We start from the raw sequence: 20456 nt of genomic DNA on the forward strand, positions 1-20456 counted from the left end.
GTTCACAAAGCAAAGTGGTAATTAGTGTGGTAAAAGGCTGCAAAGCATGTTGGTATTTAAACAGTGGCATAACGTTCGCTGACAATTCTCGTTCCCACTTCAGAACTTCAATTTCCCAACTCCACCAATCATATTACAACCTCATAGCCAATCATAAGCCTAACAACCGCAAATCCGTTCGCAAGGAACAGAACACCCACAACTCATAACGTTTTACACCTACCGCTTCACCCTCCATACACACATATCACGTCTTAAAGAATTAATGCATCGCGTTACTACGTCTACAAGTCGCACGTGATATCAAAACAATTCTTGAGTCTACTCAGAAGGATACCAGATTCAGAAAGGGAAGACACATGTCAAAAGTAATACTCATAGATTTGGGAGAATGTATCCAATCCAGGTAAACAAAGACACTCAACCAATGAAGTTTGCTAGAAATAGGTCGATTGACAACTTCAAAGATAACCCTTGTATCAAAGAAATCCGACAGGTCCAATAAGAAGAAAATTCAGCGCATTATTTTGAAACAATTCAAGCTGAGTCGAAGAAGCATGAGGTTTGCAGTAGAGAAGATTTCAAACCCAAGACAAAGCTCACCAAACTCAATAGCATGATTAAAAATACTTTCGAATGCATTGTTCACAAAAAATTGAAAACCGCTGGAAAAATCATTTCGCAGCCTAAAAGAAAGTCAAGTAATAAACATTCTTCAAGAGAATAACAAAAGCATAAACGTGACTTTGCTGTAATACAACTTCATGTTGAAACAGATCATGTAGAATGTTAAAAACAAACCGTACACAGGTTTGGCCAAGAGCTCAAACATTTCCTCAAATATTTTAGAAAGATAGTTAGATGCATAACCTAACCAAAAGTAATTCATAAAACTCGAAGAAAAATCAATCGCTTGTTCAAAAATTCCCAAAGCCCATATTCAAACAAGCGTGTATAACATTTATAGCAAGGAAGAAAGAGGAAGTTAAACTTCTATTTAGAAAAGAAGATCCGAGGTAAAAGTTTGCTTATAAATTGGTAAAGGAAACAAGTGGTGCATTACAAATGGAGAGGTTTCCATTAAACAACGAAGCTCTTCAAAACTTCATTTAAAATATCGCATGCCAACTTTAAATTAACTTCATCAAAATTGAACAATGGTTCCAATCTCAATCAAGCAACAGAAAATAAATTTCGTTTAGAATTTCTTCAAGGAGGATTCAAAACTCCTTTAAACAAGGTTCGAAATAAGACTCCAAAAGTATACTTGAAATCGCCATCTCAGAAGGATATTCAAGAAAATTAGGTTGTACTTAAAAGGAGTCAAGCCATACAAGAAAAGATCTTAAATCAAAGTAGTTAAAACAAGATCCACTAGGCATGCGACATCAAACAAGCTTTCAATTGATCCAAAAGAACATAAAAGTTATAGAAAAAGACAACTCAATCATTAGTAATTTCTCAAGGATAAATCTTTTACTAAAAACTCTTGTAAAGACAATGAGAGGATAAACGATGCACTATTTTGAAATGAATCAAACTAACTCACATAAGAATAAGATTCACAAGATTGGAAAAACCAAGATCAATAGTAATGCTCACAAGATGTAAGAGATCAGTTAAAAACAAGGTCAAGCATGACATTCATGGAGATGGAAAGCTTAAGAGAGAATGAGTCCGTTCATAGGAAGAAAGCTGCGAGTCCATCATTTTCAAAAGAACCACAATGACATAAACAATATAGTAGGATAAACCAAACTCAAATCAAAATAAATTAAGTGAAGTTTACCAAACGAAACTCAACCTGAGTAAAAGCGAAAAATTCTTTCCTTTCGGAGTTTTGAAAAATACCCAAATACATAATCAAATGAAGATGTGCATTAGAACCGTAGTAAAATTACTAGAAAGTCAATTTGTATTTAAAGAAAGTGCAGTTCCGCAAACCAGTAAAAGTACAGTCGAGGTATTAGGAGTAAATAGTTGTTAAACTGTATAAGAAATCTTCAAAGTTCATATATAGATAAGTATACATCTATTTAACAGCAATTTTCATAAAAAATCTCAAAATTGGCTGTAATCACTATTAAATAAGAGGAAAATTGAATTAACAATTTCTCTATTAATGGACTCAGAATCACGAGTTAAAAATGCACAGCACTTTAAGACAAGTTTAAGGCTATATTAATGAATACAGGAATAAAAAAGAACTCAAACAGAGGAAGGTAGATGCAATAAGGATCTCAAACAAGCATATGCACTTAAGATCAAACAAGAATGCCTGTGGATAGAGGAATAAAGTTGAAAAATCAAACTACTCCTCAAAAGGATCAGCAAACAAGAACTTCAAGTTAGGACATGAAAGAACAGGTCGACTCGAACGAAATTCAAGACACACAACTGAATAGCCTCGAGAAATAGCTTCTAGCGTTCTCAAAACCCGCGATTCGCTTTACTCAAAACTCGTATATCGTCTATGATAACCCATTAGTGCTTTCATATACAAAATTCACTAGTATTAAGCCGGCCAAACTTAATACCAAGAATTATGCAATGCAAGACTAACAGCGTTAATCAATAGACCGTCATGTGCATAAAGCTCTAATTCTCGTCATTCGACAAAACCTAATACATGACAAGCGCTCAAAGTATTCAATTGAAGCATAGTTGGTCCGTTCCTCAGGCTCTACAGGAAGGACTGCTCTGATACCATAATGTAACACCCTAACTACCAAAGCTCACGCTTCCGGCTGCGCAACTCTGATAGCTCGGACATTACGACGACACTTATACTATTTAATACTAAGATATGAGCCTGTTTAAATCTTTAAACCACAAAACTGCTCCCAAAAATACTTTTGCTATACAACATACATCCATGCATACCATATAACTTACAAAAACTCATAAAGGATACATCCATATATATGCATATATTTATAAATAATATTACAAGCAGTAACCAATACAATTCCTATCCCTCTTACAGAATATATCAAGATAAAGGCGATGGTACAATAAAACATAACTAAAACAATACAGAGCATCATAACAACAATTAAATAAACTCTTCGTGACTTCAGCACCCATATCCTGAAAGGGGAAAAATGTAGGGGGTGAGAACATCATCCTCGAAAGGGTTCTCAGTAGAGGGTTTTTTGAAAATTACTGTAATAGGATACGTGAAGATAAACCGTACCAGTGATTAATAACCGTCTTATGTCTCTTTCCAAAACAACAGTTTATAATAAAAGAGAAATCTAAAATCCTTTTCCGAAAGAGGAACCATTCAATTCTCAAAAACTCAAAAGCCTTTCAAAAAGGTTTAACCATGCTGAACCAAATTAGCATTTCATACTTTTCCAAAACCAAAAACACAAAACAGAAACCAATCATCGGTCCATCTCATTTCAACCACGGCCCTAGGCCCAAACAATCCAACCATCAACCAATCACCACAATCCAACAGAGTCCCTGATGCAAATACAGATAGGAAGTTCAAGCACAAACAAACAGTTACAATAAGTAGAACAATTAGCAGTTAATCACAAAGGCAAACCATGTAGAATATGCACACCCAAACAATGTCACATATATGCATATGATGCATGCCTGTCCTAGTGGCTGATGATATCATCTGTCGGTTATATAGCCAACCCGACACGTCCTGGTAGCTAACCATGGACAGAAACACCCATCGCAGAGCAAGTAGGTTTGAGCTACAACCCTATTGCTACTACCCTCTCAACCCAGAGCCAGTGGAATAACCACTACTGCGGCTACTACCCAGGCGGGTGTTTAAAAGCTCAACCTGGAGCGAGTGGAATCACCACTACTACCGCTACTACTCAAGCGTCACAGTCTCTAACCTGGAGCAAGTGGGATGAACCACAACCCTTGCTACTACCCAGGTATCTCAAGCATACATTCATTCAATCCCAGCCATGAATCAACATCCATCTCAGCCATCCGGCTTAAATTCATAATTCATAGTCAGCGATACGACCCATAAATCATTCAGCAATCAGCCATAAATCAATATCATACACAGCCATTCCGGCTCACGGTTCAATCCAGAACCAGCCAATATTCATAATCATACACAGCCATTTCGGCCCATAACAAAACAGCACTTTCATCATTCAACATCATCAAATTCATAAAACCGGTATTTAAGCCATAAATCACTTTTCTCAAGCCATTTCACTTTGAAATCAAGTTTTAACTATTTTCAGCCTTGGCTTTAAAGATCTCATTTTTCAAATCATCTCAGGCTCATAAGCCATTTTTACTCAAGGCAAATTCCCCTTTTAAAAATAATGCCACTCTCGGCGTCCTCTTTCCAAAACTTCCATAATCATGGCAAGTTAAAGATTTATTTCAAAGTATTCAAAATCACCCATCCAACAATGAAATTTTATAACAAAAATTTCTCGGCAGAGTCCCAAGTCTTTAGGGAAGGTTAGCCTATATCAATTCCTTAAAATTCATTGAAACTCTTAAAATCATAAATTCTCAGTTCAATTAAATAAAACTGAATTTATTATGAAACCGACCATACAAAATCACAAGTTCCAACCCGGTCCAAAAATCAACTCATTTGAAACAAAACCGGTTCATTTGAATCAAACCACTTTCAGGTTTCTTTTTGGAACCCATTTTTCTAACTCTTCCAAAATGCCTCAAACTTAATTACTCAATCAAAAGTCTAGATTCCTTTAAAATCACTTAAAGCTTCTTTTTATATTGAAATCAATATTAGACCATCATTCTTTCCTTCAGTGATGCAAACAGTAAAAATAGTTCATTTCTAAATAAGCCGAACTCAACGCATAAAGTTCATTAAATAAATTAAGCTTGAAAACATAAATATTCTCTTAAAAAATCAAATAATACAATTTCTCAAATCCAATCCTTTTTAAATAACTTTTCAAACAAGACTAGGATTTTGTAAAAATTTCGGCAGCACCTCCCCCTAAAACTTGGACTTTTGTCACCCGGTTCGGGTCCCAACTAAACCGTTTCTCATTCCTTTTCAACAGCTCAAAACCAGAAATCAATTCAAAAGCAAGCTAAATCCAACAGTCGCCTCAGTGGCATATCTCAAGGAAACAATTTCAAAATCAACTCAATATCAACCGATTTAACTCATTTCGAAAGCTTTAAAGAATTGGTTCAGCAACAAATCATTTATCAAAACCAAATCAATTAAAGCAACCCAGGCTGAATTTCAAGAGTATTCTATCTTTCACATCATCAAAATAATTGACTCAATTCAAACCAATCCTCAACGGATTAAACTCGTATTTCAAATCTTTAAAGAATCAACTTCAAAACATTACATTTCACAAAGCCGTACAACAATTCAGCCAAACAAACATTCATAAGCTTTTCAGACAATCAAATAATACATAAGGCCAATACAATCACCAAATACACATTTTCTCACACCAGTATCCATATGTAATAATTCCAATACATAAAGTATAGTTTTGGAAAGCGCCCCTACCTCAAAACGCAAATTCCATAATATAACGTCTCACAGAGTCCTTTCTGCCTCAACTCGAAATCACCGGCAACCAAAACCTCAGCTCCCAAACAACTATAGCAACACTATTCGCAACATGTAATAACTGAAACTCAATCGTATAGCAATTAACGCCACAAACCTCAGCGTATGATAACAGAACAGCAATTAAAGGGCTTTCAAATCGAAAATGCTTACCGAACCAAAAGAAGAATGGCTAAACCGACACCACGGCGGTCTTCGAACCAGCTCGGCGGCAGCCCGGCAGCCACCTCAAGCGGCAGCGGTGACGAATTCCAATCACGACGACTGAAACCAGCAGTCAGTGGCCATAGTAACCTCGAAATTCAAAAAGGACAGAAACCTTAAATAAAAACCCTTACCGGCAAACTTTTCGGTGACAGAGGCAGCCTCAGCTTCAACTACTCGCAACAGCAACAACAAGCCTAACTGTGACATGCCATAATTCGAACTCAGCCCACAACTAAGGAGAAGTTACTGAGCCAAGCGGCGGCATCTCCGGCGGTGTTTCTGGTGGCCGCAAGACTGCTCCTGGCGACCAGAACAGTGGCACGGCATCTCCTTCTTTCGGCAGCAACAACAGTGGTGTTTTCTGGCAACCACCGATTTTCGGCAACAGCAACAAAAGCTCCAGCTAGGCACCGCGGAGCAGCAGATGGCAGTGTCGTCGGCCAAGGTGCAGTGGTGGAGACGCCCTCAACCGCGGTGAAATGCGGTAGCTATGGAAGCTCGACGGCGGCAAACACCGAATCGGCGCTCACGACACGACAGCGGCAGAAAAGGGTCCCCTTTCGTGCATCTCTCTCTCTCTGTGTGTGAGGATGCAACGGTGGCCGCGCGACTCCTTTGCATCAACGGCGGCCACCCCTGTGTTTGGCGCGGCGGCAACTAGGGACTATGTGCAGCTTCAGTGGCGACGGTGGAGCAGAACGGCGCGGTTCCCTCCTCCTTCGCGACCTTTTCCCTCTCGCCTGAGCTCTGACGCGACGGCGTTGCCTTCACGGGCAGCAGTGGCAGTAGAAAGGCTTCCACCATGCCCGCGAGGATGACAACGGCGAGGCGTGAGGCATGGCAGCAAGGTGTGACATTGTGGCGGCGAGCTGAACGGCGGTAGAAGCCCCCTCCCCTCCTTTTTCTTTTTCCCGATTCTACCTTCCCTTTCTTTTCCTTCAGATACTCTGTGTGTGTGTGTTTAGGTTAGAGGGCAGCAGCTGCTGCTGCTGGTTCAGGGAGGGAAAATGGGTACTGGGTCAGGGTTTTAAGGTTAGGGTTTTTGAATAAAATTAGGGTTAGGGGCATTTTGGTAATTTCAAATAAAGTTGGGAATAATATGGTAATTGAAACCCAAATTAAATCCAACACTAGATGTATATAGAAAATACTATTTGCTCATCAATTTTTACAAATTACTTTCAATAAAATGCCCAAATCAAATAATTAGAAATAATATACTTAATTTCTTCATTTTTCCAAAATAGCAATAGTAATATTTAAAATATTACTTACCTAATCCAAATCATATAAAATCCTTATTATTTTATAACTATCAACTTTATAATTTAAATATAGAAAATAATCCAATAATTATAAAATTGGATAATATCATAACTTATCTCAAATCCAATAAATCAAAACTTGCCTTTATTATTTTTAATAAAATAATTTCTGAAATTAAGGCTATAAATAACTATATAATTTGAGACTTGATCATAATAAGACTTTTCAAAAATTCTGGGTCTTACATAGGTCTAGAATTGATCCTTTGCATTTATTTTTCAAGATATGGCTACTTTTAGCTACTTCTTCTAATTATAAAGTCTAATTACTATTTTTTATTTATCTGAATGTATTTTTGCTTCTCTATGATTATTGTTAATGAGAGAGTGAAAAAGAAATATTTTTAAGGTAATATACTGAATTATTGCAAAATCTTTTTTGTCTTAAGTATTACAGAATAAAATTAAGTCTTTAATGATAAAGTGAGACTCATTTTGTTATATGAAAACTCTTTAACATATTATGCTAAGGAAAAGAAAAAGTAAAGTGTTTTTTTTTAAATAACAATTTTGTGCTACTGGTTGACATTTTTTGGCATATCTGGTTATTTCTTTTTGTATGTGAGGCTTACTTTCTTTTCTTTATTTCTTGATTTATTTTTGCTCTCTTCTGTTTTCCTCTGACTCTATGGCTATGTAAGTCTGGTCTCTGGTCCTCCCTTCTACTATTGCTGAAGGTGAAGGTTTGGTACAATTCGCAATTTGAGAAGGAATTCTTGCCATTTTTTATGTGATGGGTACAATGAGGCTTCCCTACCTGAAAAGACTATTTGATATAGTTGTGCACGATGTAGAGTTCTGTGGCATATAGAAAGTATTTCACTATTTTATAGGGTTTACATGAATGCATTTTCATAGGTGCTTGAATTGTTATGTAGTTTTTTCTATATTGAACAATTTTAAGTTGATCATTTGGCCATTTAGTTTTTCAGACAGCTTCTTTATATTCATATTAGTCAAATCAGTTAACTCAGTCTAAGTAGCAAAATAGGAGATTCTGTTTCTGTTTTAACTTTTTATATTAGTACTTTCTTTCAATTTCACTCGAACTTTGTTGAGAATGTTTGAATCCTGAAATGTTTATTCAACTCTGTTGAGTGGAAATTGTAACCTTATTTTTCACATGTACCATTTTATATTGCTTAAAGAATTTGACAGTGTTCTATGATTCAAACTGGTGAAATTGGGTATTGCATTCAGTCATGACCTGTTTTCCTTTCATATTGGCAGGAAGGCAACTTTTGCACCAAAATGAGATCCAAACATTGATGAAGGTAACTTGGTTGCATGTTAAAATAGCTAATACAAAGTTGAATTTGATTAACATTTAATTGGATATGGTTGTAGTCATGAATTATGACATTCATTATATTCCAAAGAGCAAAAATACCGGTAGAGATTTTAACTGAATATATTTTTTAATAGAACTCAAGAAATCAAAATGTGGGACTCTATTCTTATAAAGAACCAAAACTTGTCTCTTGACTATTTCGTCCAGGCAATAAAATTGGAGAGGGTGGTATGGTTCTGTCTACAATTAAAGCTAACCCGCTATCATACATTACTAGCATTCTATCCACTTAGATTTGTTTGTAAATAGATTTAGTTCCCTTTGGTTTAATCATAGTTGTTTGCATTTAAGGAGTTGTCAATCTGGATGCAATCCAAACAAAGAATTATTCAAATTCAAAAGTACCTATTGACACTCATCATGGTTTTTAAAAGTCCCTATAGAGGCGGAAGGTACTTTTTTTTTTGGATTAAATTTTCTTTTTTATCTTTTTGTTAGACATTTTTACCATTTTAATTTCATTGCTAATGTTATTTGTCTTTTCTTTTTTATGATGATGATTATTATTAGTTTCAGAAAAATTTTAACATGCTATTAGTATTTATTAAACTATGATTTATGTGTGACTCTAAAGATTATTGTTATTCTGATTAGACATAGGAGCTACACCAAGGAAGAGGAGAGCTGCTGCTACTACATAAGGCAGGCCTTTAAAGATTGTTTCTTTTACTCAATTTATAGGATTGCACCAAATTTATATATTGAGGCAACGTTCATTGAGACCTTACTTATCAATTTTGATTGAGACCTTACTCAATTTATCTGTTTTGAAGAAAATGTATTACAATGAAAATAATATCTGATTTGATCATAGACCTAGACAATATTCATAAAAGGCAAGAATAGTAGTGAATTAGTACAGAAATGGTACAAAATCAAAATAAACTAAATGTATTCTCTTTTCTTTAGGTGAATTAATTTTTTCTTTCACTCATTTTTTTCCTTTTAAATATTTTTTAAGCATTGAAAGAATATTTAGATCATAATCTATTAATTTTCTGTTCAAGTTTATTGAATCAAGATCTCCCTTTCTAACAAAATCTTAAAAGATTCCCTAAGAATAAAGAATTGAATTTAACCGGCCATCTACTTAACAAGTAACAAATTTGAGAGAGAATATTTTGGTATTATATTTTTTTAATTTAATATTAAAAGTGATAAATAACAAATTAAAAATATTTTTATATAAAAAATACACAATAAATTTTATATACTAAGCTAACTAATAGATTTATAATTTTTAATCCTATTAAAAATTGATGTAAAAATTACAATAACGAATATTTCAAAAAACACAAATAATTCAAAGTCTCAAACCATTTTTTCTTGCGTTTTACACTCTTCTTTCTCCAAATCTCTCGTTACAAAACAAAGTAACAAGCATTCTCTTCTTTACAAGCATGCAAGGAGATTTCTAATAGGCCTCTTCTTTTGTATATTTCTAATTTACCGATTTATTATGAATGTTGTAATATTTTATAATAGTCATTATTATTATGTATATAATGAGTTTAGATTTATTTTGACATCATCAATACTTTAACTTGTATTTTTACTGAAAATTTTGTTTGGTATAAATTCTATATAAAAAATATAAATTTTAACGAAAAAAATGATTAGATTTTTCCGTGCAATTGCACGGGCCAAATGCTAGTATTATTGATTCATTGTTGGCAAAGATTCCAAAGATGAAATACGTTTAAATATTCTGATATGAAAGACAAATTCAAAATGCAAAGAGATGATAGCAATAAGCCAACAACAACAAGAGAAATTTTGTGCTATAACTAATCTATTAAGGCTGCATGTTTTGAAATGGTTCTCAAACTTACCAAACTTGCTAAATAAAGTGAATATAGTCAAAACCTATAAATTATGACAAAATCCCTGCGATCGGTATAAGCTTTGTAGTAGTGGGCATGTAGAAATCCAGTTATTTTGCACTAGGCACTCAAATTCGTTTTCTAGTGCTGAGTGTTGACTGCTCTAATGCTCCCTCCAAACTTTTGATCTCTGACTTTCACTAAAAAATGTGGATAATAATATATCACTGCACGTTTTCTGCTTAAAATATATGATGATCGTTGACATGTACATGGGAGGAAAACTTAACGAATTTTAGATCCAATCTTACCTCTCCTCTGACCTATTTAAGGTAGTTCCTATGAAATTGTCTTGCAACAACTGGTCATTAATAATAGGTAGCTACTCCAATAAAGATTTCATAATTGCTATCGTATGAAAATATTTCATTTTGACCATTAGATAATAAGTTGTAGAGCTTATTTTTATATGTCATAAAAGAGTTACTTTTATTTAAAGTGTGGCCAAACAAATGTTATACTTTTTAAATAAAGATCATCATAAAGAGATATTTTTGACATCTTCATGGGAGTAGTTGCCTTAATAATATACCAATGGAGAATGCTAGGTAAATAATGACTATCTTAAACAACATAAACAACTACCAATCAAATAAAAATTAATACTAGCTCCTATACCAATATACCATCATTTCTGGATGTACTAGACAATTAATACTAGCTCCTTTGGAACTGTAAAACTAAACGAGAAAAATATAAGTTAAAGTAAGCTTGTTAATAAGTGATATAATAAGGGGAAAACTTTTGCTTAATTTCTAGATGAATGCATGTCTTTCTTCCAACCCGAAGCAACATCTTTTTCGTCTTTTTCCTTTACACAACAGAATACCATGAATCTGTAAAAAATAAATGGAAAATCGATTAATAAAGAATAGATACAGCTAATTAAACAAGTTTTTAGTAAATGTAGCCGCAGGCATCCCCCTTATAAGTAAAAGCAGCCCAAAAAGAAGAAACTATAATGTTGATGTACAATGTAGGAAAATGCAGAGAGGGCCTACCATAGTTAATGAAACATTAAAACAATCCATTAAGAAGACCAACTTTGGAAATGACTAGGCTTTCCATACCTTGTAAAGAATTTTAAATTAACCCCCCACCCACAGAAACCAACCTCGTTGAACTTTCCATGTTGGTTCTGAAAGTGCTCTTCACAAAGGGGGATTCTTTTAAACAAGAAGAATAAGGGGAAAAAGAAAAGAGAGAGTGAAAAAGAGGGTGCAGTTATGGAAGTTGTTTAGGAAGTGGGTATATTCAATTTGGCAGCTTGGTCCAACACATGAAGGAACTCAGTTCTGGTCCTGACAACTCTATGGAAGACCTCTCTAATCTGCATCTGCAATGGCTCCAACCCTTCCTCCATCTTCCGGCATATATCAGCCAACTCCTCCACCTGCGCCTTAACTTCCTCCAATTTGTCAGCCTCGGCAGGGAACTGGAATGAGTCCGCAAAATCAAGGAACCATTGCGCAATCTTCTCCATCTTCTGCATCTCCTCCAACAGCCCCACCGTACCTTTCTTCTCCTTCTTCTTCCACTCCTCGGAGATCCTCTCCTGAAGCGCAGTGATAGGCTGGGCCCAGCTCAAATTCCTAGGCATCTGGAAGTGGGTCCCAAGCCCACTCCTCTCCTGGCATGGAAGTGCTGCAACCAATGTCCATAGAACGAAAACCAAAACGGTGTTCATTATGAAAACAGGGAGGGCAAGGCCGGACGACTCGTTGCCACGTGGAGCTGCCAGGTTGGATGACATGGCATGAATTTGCTTGGCGGCAGACCAGTTCTTGGGCATGGTCCAGGAGAGGGAGCGGAAGGGGGAAGCGGCAGACCGGTCCTTGTCCTTGTTGCCGCGACGACCGAATGAGCGACTGCGCTCGGTGCCCTTGGTGATGCCGCCGTCCTTGTCCTCGTGGAGCATGGCGCTGAGGAGGGCGGAGAGGGCCTTCTTGGCACGGCGGACCTGGCCGTCTCCGATGAGGGTCTGGTCGAGGGCAGAGAGGACGATTTCGGCGAGGCGCTGGATGTTCTTGAGGGAATCGATTCCGAGGGAGACGGCATTGCAGACGTCGAGAGACTTGATGATGCGGTCAAGGAGCTCAGGGAGGAGCTTGTCGAGAGGTGGCTTGGCGATCTGGAATGGGTCCCTTCCCATGAGGAGTACAGCCTTGAACTCTGCCTCGCAGCACAGAAACTCGTCTAGAAGCTTCCTCAGCCACCCGATGGACATGAATGCCTCCGGCTCATCCGTGCACGACAGCAGCTCCGCGAATCTCTCCGCCACGTGTCTCTGAAATAGCTCCATCTCCTCGCACTCCGTGTCGTGGGTGCCGTCCATTGACATCGACATCACCTGGTTCCTTCTGATGCTTATTCTCCCCAGGAACGATCCCTGATTGTGGTTGTTCTCTGTCGTCGCAGGCATCTTCTTCTTCTTCTGGAATCAATAACAGGAGAAACTGAAAGAGAAACAAAAAGGAGGAAAAAAAATAAGATTAGAGGTGTAAAAGAGAAGAGAGAACGCGGGAGTTATATAAATATCCTATTTTTATGGTCAGAGGGGGATGCTGTCATAAGACCAGACCGTTTCTCTTTTGTTTTTTCTTATTTCTTTTCCTTTTTTGGGTCTACGCTGATTCGGTATTCTCTCTCCTCTTCTTCCCACAATGCCTTTCTCTTCTCTTCTTTTTTACATAAAAAGAGAACCAAAAAAACCCACCAATCTCGAAATATTCAAATGCCGAAAAAAAAATTGTTATCAATAAAATAATTTTTGAATTAATTAAAAATATCACAAAAAATTAATAAATATTATATTTTTTATAAGCATTAAACAAAAAATATTTATATATAACAAACAGTTTATTCATTAAATCTAATTTTTTTAAAAACATTTGAATAAATATTTAGCATGTGTATAAAAAAATTTAGAACAAAATTTGATTTTTATATTTTTTATTTTTCAAAAAAATATGACACAACAGTTTTTTTAAATTATTCGACATAAAATTATCAAATTTTAATGATGAAAATATTTTTTTTAATAGTGATTGCAAAAATTTGTATCAAAATGTGATGAGTGAACTATCAACCCAATTCTGTTTATTTTTCAGAATGACAACGCAATCTTTTAAGATAAAATTGATCCACTTCGATTCTTGTCCTCTATTTCCATGATACAACGTGATTCTTGTGGGTGTTTCTCCGTCAAGTCTGAACATAACGCTAATGTGTCAGGTTCAAAAATAAATAGGAGTCTAATTGTCTTTAAATTCAAATTAGTTAAGAATTTATTTGGCCTTATTCTTTAAACAATATCTTTTTTAAATTATTTTTTATTTATTATATTAATATTCTTTTTTCAATAAATTATTAAATATATAATATAATAAATACAAACTAATTAATATATTATTCAAATTTAAAAATATCATTTATTATGAAACTAAATAAATAATTTTTAAATATATAAATAATAAACATTAAAATATGGTTAATACATTAATAATAATAATAACCATATGATATGCTATTATTATGATTTAAATAATTTTCACAATAAAGTAGAAACTAATAAACACATTATTTGATATATAATAATTTTTTTTGAGTAATAACAAATTTAATTTTTTTATCTTTTTGAACTAAATGAAAAAAAATTATCAATATAAGAATAATATAGATTAATTAAAAGTTTACGTATATTAAAATTCAATTGCTTGTATATATAGTTATATATAATGATTTTGAGTAACATATGTGTAAATTTAATTATTAGTTATACTATACAAGTAATTGAATTTTAATATACATAAAATTTTAATTAATCTAAATTATTCTTATATTGATAAATTTTTATTGATTTGTAACTTTATGATAATATATATTATTAATAGATTAATAATATTATTGATGTTTTAAGTTTGTTGAGTTTATAAATGGTCTCTATAATATATATTATATTATGTTTTATTTCATTTAGTATTAGTAGCATACTGATTGTGTATTTTGGTGTAAAGATATCGAATAAAATTATTAATTTAGTTTAAAGAGATAAAAAATTATCTTTGGTATTACTTAGAAAATTTTTTACTATATATCAAATAATGTGTTCATTAGTTTCTACTTTATTGTAAAAATTGTCTAAATCACACTAATAGTATATCATAGGGTTATTATTATTATTAATGTATTAACCCTATTTTAATATTTATTATTTATATATTTAAAAATTATATTTAAAAATTATTTATTTAGTTTCATAATAAATGATATTTTTAAATTTGAATAATATAGTAATTAGTTTGTACTTATTATATTATATATTCAATAATTTATTGTGAAAAGAATATTAATAAAACGAATAAAAAATAATTTGAAAAAGATATTGTTTAAAGAATAAGGAGAAATAAATCCCTAACCAATTTGAATTTAGAGACAATTAGACCCTTGTCCATTTCTAAACTTGACACGCTAGCATTTTCTGTTCAGAGTTGACGGAGAAACACCTACAGGACCGTGTTGTGTCACAATAGTAGAGGACAAGGGACGAAGTGGATTGTTTTTATCTTGAGGGGTCGCGTTGTCATTCTTAGAAATGGACAGGAGTCGGGTTGGTAGTTCATTCAAAATTTGATCTCTAAAGTTATTTTTTAGAATATATTCAATATCTGATCTTTTTGACATGTTTTTAAATTTTTCGAGGACTTATTTGTCATTAAAATCTTCTGGAGTTCGTTTTATTAGTGATTCGAACTTTCATGTACCATTTTAATAGTTTACTCGAAGAAAAAAAATGACAAATACTAGGGTTATTAAAATTTATTATTTTTCACTATCACTTAACTGTCAATTCAATTTTTTTAATCTAATTCTTTTAATTTAATAATCCAGCAATATATTTTATCTCATATTTTTAAATATTAATGATTAATTAATAGACAAAAATAATAAATTCTAACAGTTCTTTAGTATTTTTCAAAAAATATTTGAGTATATTCCTATCAAATCATTTTATATGTCCCAGAAATTCAACCTAAAATCTCTTTTCGACTAAGCTTTTCATGAATCTATTTATGTTTTTACTTGTAAGTTAGTTATTTAAAAAACACCTTTTGGTCCAATAACAAATAACAATTAAGGTTAGAATTATATCACCTTAATTATCCGTTTAGAAAAATGCATCAATAAACATTGTTGCATTAATTAAGAACATTTTTATCTGGTTTTTTCAAATATATACATAAGGGTTCGTACAATTAAAATAATTATTTGTTATACAAAATACATTTCTTATAATTCAATTGTAATTGAACCAAAGATCCTCAGGAACATTTAATGGTGTTCGAAACTCAGATGAACTTCGAAAGTGTCTCGACGCCGTCAAACTTTTCTCATAATCTTCACAGGACCCACAATCAAATGGTTCAATTCTTTGCCTCAAGGATCCATCTCATTTTTTTTTTAACATTTCCTAAAAGTTCTTAGCCCAATTCACTACTAGGATCGCCAAGGTTAAACATCCCATAAACCTCCTGCGGATAACCCAATGAAAAAATGGATCCACGAGAAAGTATTTAGATCGGTTTAATGATAAATGTCTGGAAATTGACAGTTTTAATGATTTAGTCACAAGCTTTTGCTTAACCAACGGGTTAACAAATGAGGATTTTCAAAAACACCTGACTACTAAACCTGTTTGGACCATATAAGAGATTCAAAACATGGCGAGAGAATACATAAATGATGAGGAAGTTAGTCAGATCGTTGCCGCCAATAAATGGAATGCCTCCAACGTCCCACCTCATCAAGCTGGGGCTACCCACCCCATAAGGGAAGAGACCAAGGACCAGTTGAGCAAACCTCCCCATCCCCCGAGAATTGAAAAATTTACCAACTATACTCCACTAACTATCCCAATCACAGAGATCTGCCAGTAAATAGTCGATCGGGGTGTCATCCCGAAGGCCAGACAGCTTAAAGAACGAATAGGGGAAACAAGTCCCTTTATTGTGATTACTACCGTGATTAAGGACATAGAATCCAAGACTATTTCGACCTTAAAGGCCCCCCTAGAATGAGCCATCCGGGATAAGATGCTCCCAAAGTTCATGGAGATCATTCGTGAGCCCGGAAAGACCACTCGAGAAAGGTCGCCAGAAGGGGACAAAGACCGCAACCCCCTGAGCTGTCAAAGCACCCCGAAGGATGAGTCCAGTGTGGACCCCACCATCATGGTCAACGTCATGGTCAGTCGACCAGGAAAAAAGTCCAAATCTTGTCAAAGGAAGGAACTCAAGGTCCTTGCGACAACTGCCTTGGAACCCCAAGAGCCGCCCATTTTCCCAGATTTTATTTTTAGCCCACAGGGCTGTTGACCCGAAGAATTGATTGATGACCCACCTATGGTTATTACGGCTCGGGTAGGATCGAGCCTCGTGAAAAGAATATCAGTTGACATGAGAGCTTATTTCAATATATTGTTCCGCAATGCTTTTGATGCCCTAAGGTACTAGGATGCCGACCTCCAAATACACCAACATGGTGTAGTTGGCCTTGGGGATTTCTTCATCAAACCGGATGGGGCTGTTTGACTCCACATCGACATTGGGAATGAGGGCAAAAGAAGAATGGTCATGGCCAATTTCGTGGTTCTCAAAAACTCTACCGCATATAACGTCATTTTGGATAGGAAAACCATTAATGATTTTTTACGCGGTGGAATTCACAAAGTATCTAACCATGAAGTTTTGGACGGACGACAGCACCATTGATACTATTCATGGAAATGCAAAGTCGGCAGTGGCCTTTTCAATTAAGTTTGTCCATAAGAAAGATATCTCACGGTGCCGCGAGTATATTTGTCGCCAATTTGGATGCAAGATTGGAGGAACTTCCCCGACTAGAGCCGGAAAGAGACCTAGAAAAGGTATATATAGGTGAAATGGAAGAGAAGTACACTTTCCACAAAGGAAACCTGCCCTACGAGCTCCCCTAACATCCATCCTAAAGGAAAATAGGGACCTGCTCGCATGGACACCCGCTGACATGCCAGGGTTAGATCTAGATTTCATGTCTCATCAGCTGTCCATAAAATCGGATACAAAGCCAGTATCATAGAAGCAAAGAAAGATGTAGGCAGACAGGGCCGCCGAAGTCAAGAAGTAGACGGCCAATCTTCTATAGGCTAGATTCATCTAGGAACTCACTTATTCAACTTGGCTGTCAAACGTGGTACTGGTTAAAAAATTGAACGGAAAATGGAGGATGTGTGTGGACTACTTGGATCTCAACAAAGGCTGCCCTAAAGACTCATTCTCACGGTCAAGTATCGATAGACTAGTCGATTCGGCTTTCAAATATAAATACCTGAGCTTAATGGATGTCTACTCTGGTTACAATCAAATACAGAGGAACCGACCCAACGAGGAAAAAATAGCGTTTATCACGCTAGACAGCATTTACTGCTACAGAGTTATGTCATTCTGACTAAAGAACGCCGGAGCCACATACCAATGACTCATGACAAAAAATTTTCAAGATATGATCGGGAAAATAGTGGAAGTTGACATTAATGACATGCTCACCAAAATCACATGCGCGGGATCCCTGTTAGAAGATCTACGACAGGTGTTCTGATCCCTCCGAGAGCACATAATGCGTTTGAACCCGGCCAAGTGTGAATTTGTCGTGGAGGCTGAAAAATTCCTTGGCTTCATGCTCACACATTGTGGGGTGGAACCTAACCCAGAGAAATGCGTCGCCATCATCAAGATGGCCAGCCCGAGAACCGTCAAGGACATTCAAAGGCTAACCGGGAGACTCACAAACCTTTCTCGCTTCCTGAGGACCTCATCCCAAAGTGCCCTACCCTTCTTCACCTTAATGAAGAAAGGAATCACCTTCCAATGGATAGAAGAGTGCGAGGAAGCTTTCTTGCACTTTAAAAGGATCTTATCAGAACCTCCAGTGTTAGCGAAACCAGAGATCGAGGAAACTTTGTTCCTCTACTTGGCAATCTTCGACGAGGCCATGGCGGTGGCACTCATCCGAGAAGAGGACAAATAGCAGCTTCTGATATACTTCATCAACAAAGTGCTCCAAAATGAGAGGGTACAATATTTACATCTGGAGAAATTAGCCTTCATCCTTGCTCATTTCTTCGAGACAGTTAAGGCTACCCAAAGCCATCAAATCATAGTTTGCATAGATAAACCCATTATGCAGGTATTGCAAAAACCCGACTTGGTAGGAAGAATGATGACTTAGTTTGTAGAGATGTTGTAAGTATACCAACCAAGACACGTCATTAAATCCCAAGCCATGGCAGACTTTCTAGTTGAGATGGTGACCACGACACCGACTCCCTGATTTAGCGATGGAAACTCCACGTGGATGGAGCTTCCAATCAAACCTCAGGCGGCGCGGGGGTAATCCTAAAAAGCTCAAATGGACTCTTGTATGAGCAATCCATTCAATACAAGTTTCCACTGTTGAACAACCAAGCAGAATACAAAGCTATCATGGCTGGGCTCACTCTAGCTAAAGAACTTGGTGTAAAGAATCGGGTGGTTAAAAGCGATTCTCAAGTCGTCATGTAGCAAATCAATGACACATACCAAGCCTCGAACCCTTTGCTCCAGATATATCTGGAGAAGGCCAAGGAGTTGTGTGCAACATTTGATGATATGATAATCCAGCATGTCCCTCGGGAAAGAAATACCAGGGCAGACTTGTTGTCAAAACTGGCTAGCACCAAGTCCTTAGAAAGCAATCATTCCATGAAGCAATTAGATACCCATCAATGACCCTAGTCCTAGACCTTTAGGAAACTTCCGATTGGACGACCCCGATCAAGTGACACTTAGAGGAAGGCAAGCCCTCAGACGACTTGGTAGAACAAAAGCGAATAAAGAAGGAAGCCTCCAAGTACGCCATAGTCCAGGGGACTTTAGATCAAAGGGAAAGCTCTTAACCACTACTGAAGTGCCTCTGTCCTGATCAAACAGACTACGTGTTAAGAGAAGTCAATGAAGATTGTTGTGGTCATCACATGGGAGGAAAAACTTTGGCTCAAAAATAATAAAAGCAGGTTATTATTGAACAACGATGATCCACAACTCAATGTAGCTCATCATAACATGTGTCAAGTGCCAAGAAAATGTCAATTTCCATAGAACCCCCGTGGTGGAGCTTTCACCCATCACGGCTTCCCAACCCTTTGCAGTATGCGGGTCAACCTCATCGGTCTGTTTTCCACAGCCCATGGACAGCTCAAGTACCTCATAGTAGCCATCGACTACTACACTAAGTAGATAGAGGCCAAGGCTCTGTCCACCATAATTGCAACACAATGCAGAAAATTCTTCTGGAAGTAAATATTCAATCCATTTGTCATCCCCAAAGTCGTCATATCTGATAATGGAACCCAGTTTGCTGAAAGAAATTTCATAGCTTTCTGGAAGAGCTAGGGATTCGGCAACGTTACTCCTTAGTCGAACATCCACAAGCCAATAGACAGGTCAAGGCCGCCAACAAAGTAATCTTAAAAGGTAACAAGAAGAGGTTGGAACAAAGAAAGGGTAACTGGACAGATGAACTCGGCTCAATTCTTTGGTCATATCGCACAAACCCACAATCAGCAACCGGAGAAACGCCTTTCTGCCTAACTTATGGAATGGAGGCAATAATTCTCGTGGAAATCGGAGAACTTAGCCCCAGATTCCTTATTGGGACCATTGACCAAAAAGCAAAGATAAATTTGCTAGACAAGGTTCGAGAGTTAGCTCATTTAAGGGAGACAGCCCTCAAACAGCGGCTAGTACTTAGGTATAACCAAGGCGTCAAGAAATGAGCCTTCGAGAAAGGGCACTTGGTGTAGCAATGAAATGGTATAGGGACTGATGAGCGGATAATTTATACGCTTTTTGGCATTGTTTTTAGTATGTTTTTAGTATGTTTTAGTTAGTTTTTATTATATTTTTATTAGTTTTTAGTTAAAATTTACTTTTTTGGACTTTACTATGAGTTTGTGTGTTTTTCTGTGATTTCAGGTATTTTCTGGCTGAAATAGAGGGACCTGAGAAAAAATCTGATTCAGAGGCTGAAAAGGACTGCAGATGCTG

At 36.0% G+C, this 20456-nt stretch overlaps 1 protein-coding gene and 1 long non-coding RNA gene across 5 annotated transcripts; both read right to left on the reverse strand.

Annotated features, from left to right (window-relative positions):
* Positions 1-2891: 2891 nt before the first annotated feature.
* On the reverse strand, positions 2892-6757 carry LOC110278822 (uncharacterized). Of its 2 annotated transcripts, XR_002371557.2 has the most exons (4): positions 5908-6757; positions 5723-5833; positions 5507-5630; positions 2892-3090 (listed from the first exon to the last, which is right to left on the reverse strand). It is a non-coding gene; the product is annotated as an uncharacterized LOC110278822 (long non-coding RNA). The 2 variants fall into 2 exon arrangements; XR_008007449.1 differs by having other exon boundaries at positions 5507-5833.
* Positions 6758-10970: 4213 nt separating this feature from the next.
* On the reverse strand, positions 10971-12936 carry LOC107479872 (protein ROH1). 3 transcript variants are annotated; one of them, XR_008007448.1, is made up of 2 exons: positions 11450-12827; positions 10971-11171 (listed from the first exon to the last, which is right to left on the reverse strand). XR_008007448.1 is itself a non-coding variant. In XM_052259777.1 (2 exons), exon 2 carries the CDS (start codon positions 12755-12757, stop codon positions 11573-11575), a length of 1185 nt encoding a protein of 394 aa, XP_052115737.1. In that variant the 5' UTR covers positions 12758-12791; positions 12917-12936; the 3' UTR covers positions 11218-11572. The 3 variants fall into 3 exon arrangements, 1 of the variants encoding a protein (XP_052115737.1); XR_008007447.1 differs by having other exon boundaries at positions 11406-12827; XM_052259777.1 differs by lacking the exon at positions 10971-11171 and adding an exon at positions 12917-12936 and having other exon boundaries at positions 11218-12791.
* Between the last annotated feature and the right edge of the window lie 7520 nt (positions 12937-20456).

This window comes from Arachis duranensis, chromosome 3 (genome assembly GCF_000817695.3).
Source record: "Arachis duranensis cultivar V14167 chromosome 3, aradu.V14167.gnm2.J7QH, whole genome shotgun sequence".
Classification (NCBI taxonomy): Eukaryota; Viridiplantae; Streptophyta; class Magnoliopsida; order Fabales; family Fabaceae; genus Arachis; species Arachis duranensis.